At 44.6% G+C, this 20,087-nt stretch overlaps 1 protein-coding gene across 1 annotated transcript; it reads left to right on the top strand.

Moving 5' to 3' along the window:
* Positions 1–8,519: 8,519 nt before the first annotated feature.
* ITLN1 (intelectin 1) lies at positions 8,520–17,627 on the top strand. The gene is made up of 8 exons (XM_008984757.4): positions 8,520–8,631; positions 8,810–8,873; positions 10,574–10,666; positions 11,883–12,130; positions 12,741–12,899; positions 13,321–13,441; positions 14,500–14,603; positions 17,352–17,627. Exons 2-8 carry the CDS (start codon positions 8,816–8,818, stop codon positions 17,502–17,504), a joined length of 936 nt encoding a protein of 311 aa, XP_008983005.1. The 5' UTR covers positions 8,520–8,631; positions 8,810–8,815; the 3' UTR covers positions 17,505–17,627.
* Positions 17,628–20,087: the final 2,460 nt, after the last annotated feature.

Genomic DNA, 20,087 nt, shown 5'->3' with positions numbered 1-20,087 from the left:
CACTCATTTGCATATCGCTATCCAGTTATCCCAGCGCCATTTATTGAATAGGGAGTCCTTTACCCTTTGCTGTTTTTTGTCGACTTTGTCAAACATTAGATGGTTGTAGGTATGTGGTTTATTTCTGGGCTTTCTAGTCTGTTCCATTTGTCTATGTGTCTGTTTTTGTACCAGTACCCTGCTGTTTTGGTTACTGCAGCACTTCAGTAGTTTGAAGTCTGGTAATGTGATGCCTCCAGCTTTGTTCTTTTTGCTTAGAATTGCTTTGGCTATTTTGGCTCTTTTTTGGTTCCATGTCACTTAAATGAAATTTAATTAATTAATTTTTTTTGAGACAGTATCTCCTGCTGTTGCCCAGACTGGAGTTCAGTGATATGATTTTGGCTCACTGCAACCTCCACCTCCTGTGTTCAAGTGGTCTTCCTACCTCAGCCTCCTGAGCAGCTGGGATTACAGGCATGCACCACCACACCTGGCTAAGTCATGTGTTTTTAGTAGGGACGGGGTCTTACCATGTTGCTGAGGCTGGTCTCAAATTCCTGACCTCAACCTCCCACCTCAGCCTCCCAAAGTGTTGAGATTATAGGCGTGAGCCATTGCACCCAGCTGAGAATGTCATCAGTGGTTTGAATAGCACTGATTGTGTAAATTGCTTTGGGCAGTGTGGCCATTTTAACAATATTGATTCTTCCTATCTATGAGCATGGAATGTTTTTCCATTTGTTTCTATTGTGTCTGATTTATTTAAGCAGTGTTCTGTAATTCTCATTGTAGATATCTTTTACCTCCCTGGTTAGCTATATTCTTAGGTATTTTATTCTTTTTTGTGACAATTGTGAATGGGACTGCATTCTTTTTTTTTTTTTTTTTTTTCTTTGAGACAGAGTTTCACTCTTGTTACCCAGGCTGGAGAGCAATGGCACAATCTCGGCTCACTGCAACCTCCGCCTCCTGGGTTCAAGCAGTTCTCTTGCCTCAGCCTCCCGAGTAGCTGGCACTACAGGTGTGCCACCATGCTAAGCTAATTTTTGTATTTTTAGTAGAGACGGGGTTTCACCATGTTGACCAGGATGGTCTCCATCTCTTGACCTCGTGATCCACCTGCCTTGGCCTCCCAAAGTGCTGGGATTATAGGTGGGATTGCATTCTTGATTTGGCACTTAGCTTCGAAGTTGTTAGTGTATAGAAGTGTTACTGATTTTTCTACATTGATTTTGAATCTTGAAACTTTTCTGGAGTTGCTTATCAGATCTAGGAGATTTTGGGCAGACACTCTGGGGTTTTCTAGGTATAGAATCATATCACTTGCATACAGAGATAGTTTGACCTTCTCTTTTTCTATTTGGATGCCTTTTATTTTTTTCTCTCGCCTGATTGCTCTGGCTATGACTTCTAGTACTATGTTGAATAGGAGTGGGCATCCTTGTCTTGTTCTGGTTCTCAAGGGGAGTGCTTCCAGCTTTTGCCCGTTCCATATGATGTTGGTGGTGGGTTTGTCTTATTATTTTGAGGTAAGTTCCTTCAATGCCTGGTTGGTTGAGGGCTTTTAACATGAAAGTATGTTGGGATTTTGTTTTTTGAGTCTTTTTTTTTTTTGTGAGACGGAGTTTCGCTCTTGTTACCCAGGCTGGAGTACAATGCTGCGATCTCGGCTCACCGCAACCTCCACCTCCTGGGTTCAGGCAATTCTCCTGCCTCAGCCTCCCGAGTAGCTGGGATTACAGGCACGCGCCACCATGCCCAGCTAATTTTTGTATTTTTTAGTAGAGACGGGGTTTCACCATGTTGAACAGGATGGTCTCGATCTCTTGACCTTGTGATCCACCCACCTCGGCTTCCCAAAGTGCTGGGATTACAGGCGTGAGCCACCGCACCGGACCAGGGATTTTGTTTTTTAAATTTGGTTCTAGCAGTCTCCTAGAATACCAAATATTTTCAATTAATCATTTAATCTGTAGCAGACCCTGGTTATAGATCTGCTTGAAGTCTATTCGCACAGTTGTAAGCATTTTATTATTCTGTCTTTCAATACATATCTTCTGAATTCTCCCATAAGCAATGCAGAGTGTAAGTATACCTTAGAATGTAGCAGAAGGCCTTACGTAAAACAAGGGGGCTTTTGCACAGGCCAAATAGGAAAGTAAAAAATCCGTAAATAATAAAATATGGGTGCTATACACACCTGTTGATTGAGTTTGGGGCTTTCCAGCTGAGGTGAACTCTGATGGCAGTGGTATCAGAGAAATCCAGGTTTTTGAGATAATCTTTCTTAATGATAATAACACCTTTCACATGTTTATGTATGTTCTCATTTTGCTCTTATCATTTCACTCCTCACAACAGTCCTATGAGGTAGAGCTCGTTATTCACATTTCTATATATATGTTTTTTTGAGTTGGAGTCTGACTGCATTGTCTAGGCTGGAGTACAGTGGTAAGATCTTGGGTTGTTACAACCTCCACCTCCCGGGTTCAAGCAATTCTCCTGCCTCAGCCTCCCAAGTAGCTGGAATTACAGGTGTGTGCCAACACTGCCAGGCAGTTTTTGTATTATTTGGTAGAGATGGTTTTACCATGTTGGCCAGGCTGGTCTTGAACTGACCTCAAGTGATCTGCTTGCTTTTGCCTCCCAAAGTTCTGGGATTACAGGTGTGAGCCACTGCACTCCACCTTATTATTCACATTTTACTGACATGAACACTGAGGTCCAGAGAGATGAAGTGGTTTGCCCAATGTCACAGGTCTAGTACCAGATTTTAGATTGGAGCTCAAGTCTGTGGGCTTGCAGGAAGTTCTCATTCCGGTGTACCAATTCTATGCTAATGTCAGAGCTAGCACTTTTTTCACCAAATCTAAGGTGCCATCAATAAAATGCACCATTGTTTTATGTACCACTCAAGATGAAATACAAACTATGATATGCCATTGAATAAAGATGCACTTAATATCAGAGACATTAAAGTGTTAGACATAGTTGTTTTTTTTACTTTAATTTATTTTTATTTTTTGAGATAGAGTCTTGCTCTGTTGCCCAGGCTGGAGTGCAGTGGTGCAATCTTGGCTCACTGCAACCTCTGCCTCCAGGGTTCAAGTGATTCTCCTGCCTCAGCCTCCTGAGTAGCTGGGATTACAGGCCTGCGCCACCACGCCCAGCTAATTTTTGTATTTTTAGTAGAGATGGGGTTTCACCGTGTTGGTCAGGCTGGTCTTGAACTCCTGACCTCACGATCTGCCCACCTCAGCCTCCCAAAATGCTGGGATTACAGGCGTAAGCCACCGTGCCCAGCTTGTTAGACATCGTTTTATAGGTAGCATAAGTTTTATTTGGACTGGGCACAGTGGTTCACACCTATAATCCCAGCACTTTGGGAGAATGAGGTGGGGGGATCACTTGAGCCCAGGAGTTAGAGACCAGCCTGGGCAACACAGTGAGAACCCACCTCTACAAAAATTTAAAAAATGATCTGGGTATGGTGGCATGTGCCTGTAGTCCAGCTACTCAAGGGGCAGAGGTAAGAGTATTGCTTGAGCAAGGAGGTCAAGGCTGCAGTTAGCCATAATTGTACCACTGCACTCCAGCCTGGGTGACAGAGCAAGACCATGTCTCAAAAAAAAAAAAAAATCAAATATTTGTCTTGAACTTAGATACAGTTCAATTTTCTTTTGTTAACATATCTGGAAATATATAGTTCAATATTTTCTCTCCACAAATAAATAGTTAGCTTAACACATATGGTGCCTCATAAATCTTTTCTTAAGAACTGCTGTGAGGAACATGTAAACAGTGAAAAGTTGATGTTATTGTGTTAGATAACAATGGGCATAAGGGATGTGGCAACACGGAGGAGGAAGTGATCCATTCCATTATAGAGGGAGAAGAGGTGTGAGTGACATTTATACTCAGGAAATTGAGTGATGACACTGGTATAGAAATGGCAAAGCAGGTATTGAAGCATCAGAGGAAGTTTGTCCTGGATTAGTGATTCCAAAATGTAATCTGGGGGCCAGTGTTACTTTAGAATGACACCTGACAAGAGTGTTTTCATTGGTTTGCAGCAAAATGAAAAAAGTAAGAAAAAATATTATTTTTCATAAAATTTATTCAAGCTGATTTTTTTTTTTTTTTTTTTTTTTTGAGATGGAGTATCATTCTGTTGCCAGGCTGGAGCACAGTGGTGCTATCTCAGCTCACTGCAACCTCTGCCTCCTGAGTTCAAGTGATTCCCCTGCCTCAGCCTCCCAAGTAGCTGGGACTACAGGTGCACGCCACCACGCCCGGCTAATTTTTTGTATTTTAGTAGAGACCGGGTTTCACCATGTTGGCCTGGAGGGTCTCCATTTCCTGACCTTGTGATACACCCGCCTCAGCCTCCCAAAGTGCTGGGATTACCGGCATCAGCCAACCGGCCCTGAAAATTTATATTTATTTTGAGGTATGTCTTTCCTGTGCTGTCATTAATGTATACATTTGTGAAATCAGTTATATTTCTCTATATAAGCAGCAAGCCATTAGAAAATAAAATTTCAGGCTGGGAGCGGTGGCTCATGCCTGTAATCCCAGCACTTTGGGAGGCCAAGGCGGGTGGATCACGAGGTCAAGAGATCGAGACCATCCTCGTCAATATGGTGAAACCCCGTCTCTACTCAAAATACAAAAAATTAGCTGGGCATGGTGGCGCGTGCCTGTAATCCCAGCTACTCAGGAGGCTGAGGCAGGAGAATTGCCTGAACCCAGGAGGTGGAGGTTGTGGTGAGCCGAGATCGCGCCATTGCACTCCAGCCTGGGTAACAAGAGCGAAACTCCATCTCAGAAAAAAAAAAAAAAGAAAAGAAAATTTCAAAAATATGGCATTTATAATAGCATCAAAAATGTCAAATACTGCCAGTGTGGTGGTTCATGCCTGTAATCTCAGCACTTTGGGAGGCCAAGGTGTGAGGACTGCTTGAGCCCAGGAGTTTGAGACCAGCTAGGGCAACATAGTGAGATCCCATCTCTACAAAAAATAAAATAATTAGCCGGCCGTGGTGGTGTGTACCTGTGTTCCCAGCAACTTAGGAGACTGAGGTGGGAGAATCACTTGCCTGGGTGGCAGGGTAAGACCTTGTCTAAAAAAAAAAAAAAGTCAAATACTAAGAAACAACAAATGATACACAAAATCCCTATAAGGAATCTATAAGATATGAAAAAACAATAAAAAACCAAATAAATGAAGAAACAGGCCATACTCGATATTTTAAAAACATAAATTATTTCTAAAATGATCTATAGATTCAATGTAATTCCAATAAAATCCTAAAGGGCGTGTGTGTGTGTTTGTGTGTGTGTGTGTAGAGGCGAATGACCAAGAATAACCAAAACAGAAGAACGAAGTGAGAAGACTTGCTCTACTGGATGTCAAGACATTTCTTGAATCTAAAACATTTGCATGTGGCATGGGCACAAGGAAGTGCTGATTTCCATCACAGTTAAGCTAGTGATGACTTTTAGGGAAGAGAGAGGTCTGCTATCTGGAGGGAGCATATGGGAAGCTTCTGGCCACTGGCAAAATTTCATTTATTGGCTAGGATGATAATTACACGGGTGTTTGCCTTTTTGTAATTCATTAAACTGCAAATTTAATGTCATATCTTTTTCCACATACGTAACTTTTACAATAAAGCTTCTTTTGTTTTCAGTAATAAAGCATAACCAAGTCACTTGGAGATGCAGATGTGGGGCTGGAATCGTTGGTGGGGAGGGGCTTTCTTCCACACCCTTCTCTCTTCATGCACAAACATACTGTCACATACATACCTATACTCCCAGCACGTTGGGAGGCTGAGGCAGGATTGTTTGTGCCCAGGAGTTCAAGACCAGCCTGGCAAACACGGTGAGAACCCGTCTCTACAAAAAATACAAAAATTAACAGGGTATGACGGTGTGTGCCTGTAATCCTAGGTACTTAGGAGGCTCTGGCAGGAGGATCACCTGAGCCTGGGAGGTTGAGACTGCAGTAAGCCGAGATTGGGCCACTGTACTCCATCCAGTGTAGGCAATAGAGTGAGATCTTGTCTCAACATACATACATACATCAAGAGAAGCTGCTGTCAAGCAAGCCTGGATCTTGCCCTCTCTCTCAATTTTCTATTTCATGAGTTAATAGATTTACTTTTTTTTTCTTTGTATTTTTAGTAGAGATGGGTTTCACCATGTTGGTCAGGCTGGTCTTGAACTTCCGACCTCGTGATCTGCCCGCCTCAGCCTCCCAAAGTGCTGGGATTACAGGTGTGAGCCACCACGCCCAGCTGCTTTTTAAAAAAGCCACTTTGAGATGGGGTTTCTATTAGTTACAGCTAAAAGCAACCAGACTGAACTAAATGAATGTCCAGGGCAGTGGGGTTTGGAGGAAGTTGTGTGGGGAACAGATTCAAGAGGAAATAGAGGTAGAATCAGTACGACACAATCACTGATTGGATAGTGGTGGTTAGAAGGGACAATGTTCCTAAAATAGATCTACCGTTTTCCCAGTCTATTAGATAGCATCATGTACCACTAAGGATGAGACTCATGATGATACTAAAGACAGCAAAATACAAACTAAGGGTCTTAGAATCAACTAAAGAAAGTACTGCAAGCAGCCTTCCTTTTTTTTTTTTCTTTTTGCAAATATGTTACTGTTTTATTAAGCCATTAGGTTTTCAGGTGGTTACACAGTATCGAACAACTGAGGGGATGTTTAATTTTTTTCTCTAGATCTCGGGCCCTTGCTGCTAAGTTTATATACATGTATTTATTATTGTAAACTGTAGACTTGGAGACCTCTATTTTTTTTCTTTTTTTTTTCTTTTGAGACGGAGTTTCACTCTTGTTGCCCAGCCTGGAGTGCAATGGTGTGATCTCAGCTCACTGCAACCTCTGCCTCCTGGGTTCAAGTGAGTCTCCTGCCTCAGCCTCCCAAGTAGCTGGGATTACAGGCACCTGCCACCATGCCTGGCTAATTATCTATTTTTAGTAGAGATGGGGTTTCACCATGTTGATCAGGCTGGTCTTGAACTCCTGACTTCAAGTGATCCACCTGCCTCAGCCTCCCAGAATGCTGGGATGACAGGCATAAGCCACCGCACCTGGCCAAGACCTCTATTTCTAAGAGGTTGTTGTTTGTAAATACGAAAGCTTAGCATGTTAATTTTGTTACCTATACTGTTGAGTTAATTTAGTTTCTAATAGATCTAATTTTATTTAATTATTTTCTGTATACGCAGAGCAAATAGCTTCTAACAGATTTTAAATTTACAAAAGTCGAACTTTTTTTGGATTTTTTTTCTTTTTGGGTGCTATTTTATTTTCTTCTAGCAATATATGAGTATTTTGTGCAAATCAGTACTTTGAACCAACAAATAGGAAATATTAGCTTAACAAAAAAGAGATTCACAATCTTCATAAGAAAAGATTACAGTATTATTAATGCTGTAATGACATGATGTATTAGGTGTATAATATCACTGGGGAAGAACTGAGCAATTCTATTATAGCTGAAGGGCAGGATTTGAGAACTTCATGACATAGGAACAGGAAGATGGAAGGTTGGAAGCATCAGAGAGGTTTCGTATTGATTCAGCCTCAAATGACGTCTGTGGGAAATTTTCCCTAGTTTGTTGCCAAATGACAAAATTAAGGACAAAGTAGTGAGTCTTTGTATGAAACGAAATTTATTCAAACTAAAGGTTTATATTTACTGCTTTTTAGAATTTTTTATTCGTTTCGTGTATGTTTTGTATCTCTTTCTCCTCCACTCCTTTTTACCAATTTATTCAGAAATAATCATTTTCCCGTTTTGTTAAAATTTCCTTTTTCTATTTCTATGAAAGGATAATTACAGTCAATGTTTCATTTAATTTAATTTATTTATTTATGAGAGATACGGTGTTGCTGTGTTACATAAGCTGGGGTACAGTGGCATGATCATAGCTCACTGCATCCTCTATCTCCGCGGCTCAAACAACCCTCCCACCTGGCTTCAGCCCCAGCTGAGACTACAGGCAAGTGCCACCACGGCAGGCTAATTTTTTAATTTTTATTTTTAGTAGAGAAGAGGTCACGCTATGTTGCCCAGGCTGGTCTCAAACTCCTGAGCTCAAGTGATCCTCCTGCCTTGGTCTCCCAAAGTATTGGAATTTCAGCCAATGTCCCAGGCCAACAGATGCTTAATTTGGATAAAGTTTTTATTTTGCAAGAAAGAAAGTCACAACAACCCAAAACCAACACCAGCTCTTGTTAGTCTCTTCGTCTATTTATTTAGTTTTCATGGACCTTGACACAGGTCCACGAAACCCCCAGATCTGGGAGCAACACTAGTAGGTGATACTTAGGATTTGTTTGTTCTTTAGATCCTGTTAATTCCACTGTATAAATAACCTCTTTGAAATAACCAGAAGCCTCCCCTGCACTGGGCATTTTGCCAGGGATGGGTGAGGCTGGAAGCCTGGGTTTGGCCCCACTGGGCTTTCTCCATAAAGGTTTCAGCACCTCATCCCACCCACATCAGGAGCCTTTTTGGAGAAAGTTCCACTCCACTGAGCTCAGGCTGTGGTGGACGGAGGGAGTGCAGGAGCTCTCTGTGCCCAAGGAAAGTGTAGCTGAGACTCAGACAAGGTCTGTGAGTTGGGGGAACCCTGTTTTCAGCTTAGGTCTGCTGTTGGTCTCAGAGATGTGTGAAGTTTAAACAAAAGGCAAGGGGTTTTGGAGTCTCTGTAGGATTCGACAGAGATGGGACAGGGATGTAGAGAAAAATGATGGTCAAGATGGTGACCTTCATCTTGCTTTTCTGCAGATTACAATGAACCAACTCCGCTTCTTGCTGTTTCTCATTATGGCCACCAGAGGGTGGAGTACAGGTGAGTCACGCTGCTAGGGACAGCAGTTCCTTCAGCTTGGTGGCTCCAGAGATCGGGATCCTGGTCTCTCCCCCGACACAGAGGATGTCTTTGAGATGCACCGGGGTCGACTTGCATGTAGACCGAGTGCCGTTTTCCAGTCTCTGGTGGGATCTGGCCTGTGGCAGTGAGGGTGTTACTTGAGGCATGTCCTGGTCCAGGCTCTGTGCTGTTGTGTGGCCCTGAGGGGGGCTCTGGTAAGAACCGTGTCACCTCCCAGCCACTGCCCACTCCTGTGGCCTTGGCTGTGGGATTTCCATGGGAACTACATGGTCTGCTTGGTGCCTAGAGCATGTTCTCTTCACAGTCTTCTTCTTTATAAGAAGAATAACAATGACATTTAAAAATTTGTATTTTTCCAGCTACTTGGGAGGCTGAGGCAGGAGAATTGCCTGAACCCAGGAGGTGGAGGTTGCGGTGAGCCGAGATTGCGCCATTGCACTCCAGCCTGGGTAACAAGAGCGAAACTCCGTCTCAAAAAAAAAAGAAAAATTGTATTTTTCTTCCCGTTTTTAATTTTTTTTTCTTTAAAGAAAAGCTGTTTCCAAATATCTTCATCTTTGCAAAAACACCATTTATTAACTGTGTGTTAGGTATCAGGAAACTGAGGTCAGTCACCTCTGACCTCAGAGCTTTCCACCAGACTGTTAGAAGTTTGCAGACTCTTGAGGGTAGAGGTGAGTCTCACCACCCTCTAGTGCACACCCATGTTTCAGCCATATTAAGCAGCTCGTATTTCTACAGCTGTATTGCACTACATTTATTTTTCTCTAGACCTTTGGATATGCTGTTTTCCCTGCCTTGAATTCTCTTCCTACTGATAAATCATATTTATTCTCTCAGAATAAATAAGATGAGGCCGGGCGCAGTGGCTCACGCCTATAATCCCAGCACTTTGGGAGGCCGAGGTGGGTGGATCACGAGGTCAAGAGATCGAGACCATCTTGATCAACAAGGTGAAACCCCGTCTCTACTAAAAATACAAAAATTAGCTGGGCATGGTGGTGCACACCTGTAGTCCCAGCTACTCAGGAGGCTGAGGCAGGAGAATTGCTTGAACCCAGAAGACGGAGGTTGCAGTGAACTGAGATCGTGCCATTGCACTCCAGTCTGGGTAACAACAGCGAAACTCCGTCTCAAAAAAAAAAAAAAAGAATAAGCTAAGATGTCACCTGGACTGGAAGCTCTTCTGTGACTAAGACATGAGACAACCCCTCTTGCCTCCTCCTCCCAGGCACCTCCCCTGCCCACTGTCTGGCCTCTCCATTCTGCAGTCTTTCTTTTTACCGCAGAGTCTTTCTTTTACCATTTATTCTTCCCAATACAATTTTCTGTTGACTTGTCAGCAATTCCCTCTAGAGGCAAGTTCTTGCTGGGGATGTTTAATGTCTTTGATTACTCAGTGCTTAGGGAAGGACCCAGCACAAGGACAGGTCACGTGGCAGAAGGTGTGCATTAAGCCTGTGCTGGCTGTCGGGTCGGATGGGCTAAGTGAATATGACGCTGATGGGCTGAGTGGTTATGACGCTGGCTATCTCAAACCTTACCACCCTGGAAGTCAGGTTCTGCTACAGTGATGGAATAAGTGTGGGACTGGTGATAGGAGAGGCTAGGTTTTGGGTCAAACCAAGAATGAGACTAAAACTCTGTGTATTCTCTAGACGAGGCTAACACTTGCACCAAGGAACTGGACTTACCTTTGTCTCTGCCCAGAAGCTGCAAGGAAATCAAAGACAAGTGCTCTAATGCACGTGGTGAGTGACGAAACATTCAAACAGAGCTCAGTCAGGGTATCAGGACTGTGTCTTCTGGGAGTCTTTTTGTTTTTGTGTTTTAGTTAAAAAATTGCGGTAAAGTATATGTACATTATAATTTGCTAAAAAATTGGCCATTTTAAGCAATTTTAAGTGTGCAGTTCAGTGGCATTAATTACCTTCACGCTGTGTACCATCACTGCTATCCATATGCAGAACACTTTCATTATCCCAAACAGAAACTCTGTACTTAATAACACGGAGGGGCTGGGTGCGGTGGCTCATGCCTGTAATCCCAGCACTTTAGGAGGCTAAGGCGGGTGGATCATTTGAGGCCAGGAGTTCAAGACCAGCCTGGCCAACATGGTGAGACTCTGTCTCTACTAAAATACAAAAAATATTTTGTGTAGTTGTGCATGCTTGTGATTCCAGGTACGTGGGAGGCTGAGGTGGGAGGATCACTTGAATTCGGGAGGCAGAGGTTTTAGTGAGCCAAGATAGTGCCAGTGCACTCTAGCCTGGGTGACAGAGTTCGACTCTCTCTCAAAAACAAAAACACAACAAAACAAAAAAATTAACATAGTTATTAAGCAGTAACTCCCTTCCCTCAGTCTCTGGTGGCTACCTTCTACTCTCTGTTGCTATGAATTTGCCTAGTGTAGTTACCTCATGTAATTGGAATCATATGGTATTTGTCCTTTAGTATCTGGCTTATTTCACTTAGCACCGTGTTTTGAGGGTTTATCATGTTGTAGCCTGGGTATTTCATTCCCTTTTATCCATTGTAGACACATATATGCACACACATGTTTTGTTTATTTATTTGCCCGTTGGTGGATATTTGAATTCTTTCTTCTCTTTGGCTCTTGTGACTAATGCTGCAATGAACATTGGTTTAAAAGCATCTGCTCGAGGTCCTATTTTCAGTTCTTTTGGGGACAGACCTGCAGTGGAATTGCTGGGTCATATGATAATTTGATGTTTGACTTTATGAAAAATATCACTGGGATTTTATATAATTCTGTGTTCTGCCTCGGTTACAGGAACATGATCTTCTGAACTCAGGGAGGCCCCAGTACCCCTAGGAGCACTTAGTGATGTGACTCAGGGCGAGCCTTTAGGCCATGTTTCTGGTTCCTAGGGACTTTTTTGTTATGGGGCTGAGATGGATCCTGAGCTGTCAGACAGTGGGGCTCTGGGATGGTTCTCTCTGCAGATGGCCTGTATTTTCTCCGCACCAAGAATGGTGTTGTCTACCAGACCTTCTGTGACATGACCTCTGGGGGTGGCGGCTGGACCCTGGTGGCCAGCGTGCATGAGAATGACATGCGTGGGAAGTGTACTGTGGGCGATCGCTGGTCCAGTCAGCAGGGCAACAAAGCAGACTACCCAGAGGGGGACGGCAACTGGGCCAACTACAACACCTTTGGGTCTGCAGAGGCGGCCACGAGCGATGACTACAAGGTTGGTACCACTTCCCACCTGCTTGGGTGAGGGTGAGGAGTGGAGTGAGGCTGGTCACAGGCCTGCAGGAGGCAGGGCTGGAAGGTGGAATGTGGGGAAGGGTTGGAGAAGAGAAATACATCTTTTTTTTTTTTTCTTGAGACAGACTCGCTCTGTTGCCCAGGGTGGAGTGCAGTGGTTTGATCTCAGCTCAGAGCAACCTCCGCCTCCTGGGTTCAAGTGATCCTCTGCCTCAAAAGTAGCTGGGACTACAAGTGCCCAATGCCACACTCAGCTAATTTTTGTACCTTTAGTAGAGATGGGGTTTCACCATGTTGGCTAGGCTAGTCTCAAACTCCTGACCTCAAATGATCTGTCCGCCTCAGCCTCCCAAAGTGCTGGCTACCCTGCCCAGCCAATTTACACATTGAATCACAACTTCCTCATAACAAGGCCATTAGGTCCCTGGGTGGTGGTGGGATCATCTGTCGGGAGTGGGGTGCCTGAGCGTGGCTGGCCATCTGCTCACTTGGGAGTCCAGAGTTCTCAGCCCAGCAAAGGCTGCATTTGTGGACCTTTTACCTCCTGGGACCTCCTGGTCCAGTCAGGCTCAATGTCTGTTGCTTTCTAGAACCCCGGCTACTATGACATCCAGGCCAAGGACCTGGGCATCTGGCATGTGCCCAACAAGTCCCCCATGCAGCACTGGAGAAACAGAGCCCTGCTGAGGTACCGCACCAACACTGGCTTCTTCCAGAGCCTGGGACATAATCTGTTTGGCCTCTACCAGGTACACAGGCCTGCGGGCTGGGACCGGTTTTCATGCATGTACAGAGAAGCACGTGTTAGAGGTTGGTCAGGAATCATTTTTTAATGGGCTTGTCTTCTAACCTAGATTTGCTGACGGCTTCTCTTAGGAATTCTGAGCCAGGCAAGAGAAAAGACTCATGGGAAAGGACAGCTGGGGCAAGAAGAGTGAGGATGGGTCGGGGAGAACGAGAGAGAGAGAGAATGAAGTGCTCTAGGCTGTTGCAGAAGCACAGCTCCCAAGTAACTGGAGGCAGTACAAGGGAAAGGTTCTCATTTTGACTGGTTTTGAAGTAATCTCAGTTACTAAGAAAGCATTGTTTCCTCTCTTTGAATGGCAGCATCTCAGGAGATGCTGGTAATGGCAAAGCCATTGTCTTTATGACTTTTTTTGTTCTTCGTAGATATACCCAGTGAAATATGGAGAAGGAAAGTGTTGGACGAACAACGGCCCGGCAATCCCTGTGGTCTATGACTTTGGTGATGCCAAGAAAACAGCAGCTTACTACTCACCCTGTAGCCAGAGTGAGTCTTCAATGATCCTCTGGGCTATGAGTAGGAAAGGGGATACATTCAATTATGCTAGGTAACAGTTTTGTATCCCTGACTGCAGCCTGCTTCTCTTCTGCAATGCTTCCCGTATTGCCTCACTTGCTCTTCATGACTGCCTTTGAGATCTGAACTATTATCGACCTCATTTTAGGAAAATGAAGCACTGAGAGGTTTAGAAACTTGCCAAGATCACAAGGCACATGTGGAGAGTCAGCATTTGGGCTGAGGAAATTTGGCTCCAGATAGTTTTTTTTTTTTTTTGACACGGAGTTTTGCTCTTGCTGCCCAGGCTGGAGTGCAATGGTGCGGTCTCAGCTCACTGCAACTTCCACCTCCCAGGTTCAAGCAATTCTCCTGTCTCAGCCTCCCAAGTTGCCAGGATACAGGTGCCCACCACCACACCTGGCTAATTTTTGTATTTTTAGTAGAGATGAGGTTTCACCATGTTGGCCAGGCTGGTCTCAAACTCCTGACCTCAGGTGATCCACCCGCCTCAGCCTCCCAAAGTACTGGGATTACAGGAGTGAGCCACTGCACCCAGCTGGGACTATTTTTTTTTTCTATTGTGAGTTTATTTTGTCTGAAGCCAAAGTTGGTAGCACAGTATGTTTTGCAGAGGCTGAACATATAGAACTCGAAGCTGTTATTATTTACATTTGGGATTTGAGATTTTAAAATAAAGGAGAAAAGAAAAATGTAAACAGTGACTACATCTGTTAATTGCTGCAGCTGAGCCCTTGGAGGTGTTCAATGGCGATCTTCCTGCAGAGTTGAATTTCTCTTCACAAGCCTCTGGCAGATGAGGCACCCTCTCTAAGGACCAGCTTTTGGTCTCTGGGGTTGGGAAAAGGTCTCTCTTGGTTAAATTTGAGGCCAGGATGCTCCAGCCATTGGCTTCAGAGGTGCTGGGCTCCGCCAGCTGGAGTGTTGGGCTGTAGCCTGAGCTCCAGCATGGAGAATCTCTGGGCTGGCCTAAAGAAAGCGATTTCTAGCATCTTCCATGAATGCCATTTTCTGCCTCTTGTTTTCAGATGAATTTACTGCGGGATTTGTTCAGTTCAGGGTATTTAATAATGAGAGAGCAGCCAACGCCTTGTGTGCTGGAGTGAGGGTCACCGGATGTAACACTGAGCACGTGAGTCTCTGTGGGGACCAAAAGGGCCTGTGAATAAGGTCGTTTGTCAGTGTGTGTCTGTATGCATGTGTGTTGAGTGTGGTATGACTGGGCTGTGTGTGTATGTGTGTGGGAGTGTGACCTTCTCTTGCTCATTGCTGGGTTTCAGGGGCCAGGGCTGTGGGACCCTTTGTCCAGGTACAGACATTCTGTAACCTTTGAGGACCCAAATTGAGGGCTGAGGCTTCAAAAGAACCATTGCTGGGTGCTCAGCCTTTGCGGGAAAATAGTCACTTTGGAGCTGGGGTGAGGCTTGTGTGCTGAAATATTCTGTAGAAGTCTTTAGAGCTGAGATTCCTTGAGAAACACAAGGTGTTGTTTTTCTTTTTCTTTTTTTTTTGAGACAGAGTCTTGTCCTGTCACCCAGGCTGGAGTGCAATGGTGCGATCTCAGCTCACTGCAACCTCTGCCTCCTGGGTTCAAATGATTCTCCTGCTTCAGCCTCCCGAATAGCTGGGATTACAGGCACCCACCACCACATCCAGCTAATTTTTGTATTTTTAGTGGAGATGGGGTTTCACCATGTTGGCCAGGCTGGTCTCCTGACCTCATAATCTGCCTGTCTCGGCCTCTGAAAGTGCTGGGATTATAGGCATGAGCCACCATGCCCAGTCTAAGGTGCTGTTTTTCTTCATCTGAGGTTTAGCTTTCAGAAAAAACCTGGGCCTCCCCAACCCTAGCCATGGTTTGCCTAAATACACACTGCACTGGGGAGATGCTGGGGTAGTCCTGGACATCACTTTCTAGAAACCTCACTCAGGCCATCTCTTGTGTGCTTGAAATGTTAAGGCTCAAGAATCCCAAATGGAGGGAGTGATAAATTCCAAAGATTGTAAATTGAATACCAGTTGTATTCGTCCTTTCTCTCACTGCTATAAAAAAATACCGGCCAGGCGCAGTGGCTCATGCCTGTAATTCCGATACTTTTGGAGGCAAGACGGGTGGATCTCTTGAGTTCAGGAGTTTGAGACCAGCCTGGGAAACATGGTGAAACTATGCCTGTACAAAAAGTACAAAATTAGCTGAGCATGGTGGTGCATGCCTGTGGTCTCAGCTACTTGAGAGGCCGAGGTGGGAGGATCTGCTTAAGCCCAAGAGGTGGAGGTTGCTGTGAGCCAAGATCACACTACTGCACTCCAGCCTGGGTGACAGAGTGAGACCCTGTTTAAAAAAAAACAAAAACCTATGGCTCACGCCTGTAATCCCAGCACTTTGGGAGGCTGAGGCGGGTGGATCACGAGGTCAAGAGATCGAGACCATGCTGGTCAACATGGTGAAACCCCATCTCTACTAAAAATACAAAAATTAGCTGGGCATGGTGGCGTGGGCCTGTAATCCCAGCTACTCAGGAGGCTGAGGCAGGAGAATTGCCTGAACCCAGGAGGCGGAGGTTGCGGTGAGCAGAGATCGCGCCATTGCACTCCAGCCTGGGTAACAAGAGCGAAACTCCATCTCAAAAACAAAAACAAACAAACAAACAAAAAAGAACCAAGAAAAAGAAATATTGAGACTAGGTAATTTATAAAGAAACGAGGTTTAATTGGCTTATGGTTCTGCAGGCTGTACAGGATGGAAGGAGTGAGGTATCTACCATGGCAGAAGCAGGAGCAAGGGCAGGGGAGGTGCGACACACTTTTAAATGACCAGATCTCATGAGAACTCACTGTCATGAGGACAGCCTCAAGGGCTGGTGCTAAAATCATTCACATGAAACCACCCCCATGATCCAATCACCTCCCACAAGGCCCCACTTCCAACACTGGGGATTACAATTCAACAGGAGATTTTGTGTGAGCACACAGCTCCAAACCGTATCACCAGCTGAATACAGAGGATGGGCAGGGAAGTCGAGAATAACATGGTTTTCGTCTGGGTGAGTGAGTGTCATTTATGAAGTCAGAGTGTCTGGGTGATGAATAGCTTGGGATGAATGAGGGATATAATTAACTCTGTTTTGGTCATTTGGAGCTTGAGATTCCTGTGTAGAGATCCTGGTTGGATTTTGAGGTCTTCAGCACAAGAAGCATCTTGACAGGAAATGGAGATTTTGAGGCCAATGGTGAATTTTTAGTCATTGAGGCCACAGTAGCCATGTAGTCTCTAAGGGAGAGAGAGGTGGGTCCTCCACTAGGGAGCAGCACTTAGAGGATGCATGGAGGAAAAGTACAGAAAGGGCTCCGAGCATGAATGTTCAGAAAAGTTGAAAGAAAGTTGAGACAATACGTCACTAAAGCTGAAGGAAGATAGTTTTTTCGTTTTGTTTTCTTTTTGTTTTTGTTTTGAGACAGGGTCTTACTTTACTCTGTCGCCCAGGCTGGAGTGTAATGGCATGATCTCTGCTCACTGCAACCTCTGCCTCCCAGGTTCAAGCGATTCTCCTTCCTCAGCCTCCCGAGTAGTGGGACTACAGGTGCCTGCCACCACACCTGGCTAATTTTTGTATTTTTTTGTAGAGAAAATGGGGTTTTACCATGTTGGCCAGGCTTGTCTTGAATTCTTGGCCTCAACAGATCCACCCTCCTTGGCCTCCTAAACTGCTGGAATTACAGGTGTGAGCCAAGGAAGAGAGGTTTTTATGGGAAGGATAGATCAACACTGCCAAGGGAGAGTCTGATAAAGACTGAAGAAATCACTAGATTGGGCTGTTAAGATGGCATTGGCCTCCCGGGAGATCCCTCATTACCGCCTCATCCTCTCTTTGTTTCTTAGCACTGCATTGGTGGAGGAGGATTCTTCCCAGAGGCTAACCCCCGGCAGTGTGGAGATTTTTCTAGTTTTGATTGGGATGGATATGGAACTCATGTTGGTTGCAGCAGCAGCCGGGTGATAACGGAGGCAGCTGTGCTTCTATTCTACCGTTGAGAGCTTTGTGGTAGAATAGAAAACCTCTCCCCCCAACCATGGGGTTCCAAGGATGGAGAACAACTTACCCAACAGCTAGAATGTTAATGGGAGAAGAGAAAAGAATAAATCATATTGATTCAAGGCTTGGTGTTTCTGTGAATTCCTTTCCTGTAGGAAATTTCAAAAGTCTGTGTATTGCTCTGGCTGATTGTACTTTTCAACCATATATGTGCTTGGACTATTAGGACTCAGGAATCCTGATAAGCATGCCATCTCTACTTCCCCTTCAGGTAGGCCTTAAAATAGCCAGAGGAATGCAGGGCAAGGAGAAAGGAAGCATTTTATCCTAACCCCTAACTCACCCATACGGACTGATCAATTTGTATCCTCAACCTGAAGACCCAAAAGAAGAAGAGTCTGTTTTTGGGGGGATGCACCAAAGAAGAAGGAGATATACCCAATATCTTTATCTAGTACATTCTAACCTTAGTGATTGGGGCATTCTCCTTAGGGAAGAACGGGCTGGCATGTGATGATGGTGACTCTTTGGGCAGTGGCTTAACCATCCTGGGCTCCCATCTGCAGCTGCTTATTCAGAAGGAGCCATGTGGCCAAATCATCCCCAATCTGTCATTGGTACAGATAGGATGGGGATGGCATCAGTTCTTACCCATGACTAAATCTTAGGCATTTTATTGTGTTTCCTCTACAATGCAAATTTGGATTATGACAAGCCCTTCCAATTCTTCCCCATTCTAAGTGTTAAGTTACTTCTCACTGGCTAGAAAATGAAGTTTAAAGTTCTTAGGCCTTACAGGAATTAGAAGAAGAGGAAAGGGAAGAAGAAGGGAAAGAGGAAGGGGAAGAAACTTGCTTAAAAAATGTCTGGGAGGGTTACTTTTTTTAAATCAGATCTATTTGGACCTGGGTTAGAAATTGTTGCTGGGCACAGTGGCTCAGGCCTGTAATCCCAGCACTCTGGGAGGCCAAGGTGGATGGATCACCTGAGGTCGGGAGTTCAAGGCCAGTCTGACCAACATGGAGAAACCCTGTCTCTACTAAAAATACAGAATTAGCCGGGCATGGTAGTGTATGCCTGTAATCCCAGCTACTTGGGAGACTGAGGCAGGAGAATCACTTGAACCCAGGAGGCAGAAGTTGCAGTGAGCCGAGATTGCTCCATTGCACTCCAGCCTGGGCAACAAAGAGTGAAACTCCAACTTAAAAAAAAAAAAAAGAGAAAAAGAAAAAAAAGAGATTGTTAGTATTCTCTCTAGAAACTTTTTTCTCTAGTTCTATCTTCTTAGGGTGTTTTCTGCCATCTGTTCTTTCCTGTCTTCTCTCTTACCCCTTGTCCCCATTCCCTATCCTGAAACACAGATGTCTCTGCCCCTCTTCACTATCAGATGTCCTTCTTCCAACGAGAGAAGACGACAGGAAACCAGAGTACGTTTTTACCTCTGGTTGGAGTTTCCCTGTATGTGACACTCACCTTTTGTGTGCCAGACACTGTTGGCTGGGAGTGACAGACTAACGGTGGGAGGGAGAGGTGAACTTTCTTTTCTCTCTTATATATTCCTTTATGTATTACCAACAATATTTATTGAGTGTGTACTAGTTCTAGGGCTAGTGCTGGGAATACGGTGATAGAGAAGTGATAGAGAAGACAGATGAACCCAATTCTAAAGCTGCAGGTGGTGGAGCCCAGGGGCCCTTCAGGTGCAAGGTGATAAAGTCTCACATGAGAGGTTTCTGGGGAGCTATGGAAACACAGGAGAGCAACCCCCAAACCAGCAAAGAATGTTAGGGAGGACCTCTCAGAGAAGGTGGCTTTACCTTAATTCTCCCTGCCGCCTTGGCTGACCACAGAGATCTCTGAGCTGGGACAGTTTTCACCCGTCATCGTTTTCATCATGCCCTACATCCAGAGAGTGAAGTTGTTAAAGGTCTGTGCTCTGGAAATAGATGGAATTAGTCCAAATCCTAGCTTTCTAAATTAATCTGACCCTTGAAAAAATTTTCATGTATCAGAGTCTCAGTTTCCTTATCTGTAAACTATAGATAAGACTAGTAAAGTCCACATGTGGTTTTCATAAAAATTAAATATAATAACGTGTAACCTTTAAAAGAGTGGCTTGCTCATAGTAACTGCTTGATATACGTTAGTTATTGGTATTATTTTTCGAGACAAGGTCTTGCTCTGCTGCCCAGGCTGGAGTGCAGTAGTGTAATCTCAGCTTACTGCAACCTCTGCCTCCTAGGTTCAAGTGATTCTTGTGCCTCAGCCTTCTGAATGGCTGGGATTACAGGCATGTGCAGCCACACCTGGCTCATTTTTGTATTTTTAGGAGAGACTGTGTTTTGCCATGTTGGCCAAGCTGGTCTCGAACTCCTTGCCTCAAGTGATCTACCTGCCTCGGCCTTTCAAAGTGCTGGGATTAGAGGCATAAGCCACCACACTCAGCTTAGTTTTTATTATATTGTATTCTTGAAGCTTTTTGAAAGTCTATTCCAATTCAATTTTATTCACTCATTAAAAAACAACTGGGGTCACTTTTGCTGAAGAATCAGTGTGCCATGCATTGCTCTAAGTTCTGAGGG

This window comes from Callithrix jacchus, chromosome 18 (assembly GCF_049354715.1).
Source record: "Callithrix jacchus isolate 240 chromosome 18, calJac240_pri, whole genome shotgun sequence".
In the NCBI taxonomy this organism is placed as follows: Eukaryota; Metazoa; Chordata; class Mammalia; order Primates; family Cebidae; genus Callithrix; species Callithrix jacchus.
The sequence above is the reverse complement of the archived record's forward strand: the minus strand, read 5'-3'. Positions and strand labels throughout refer to the sequence as shown.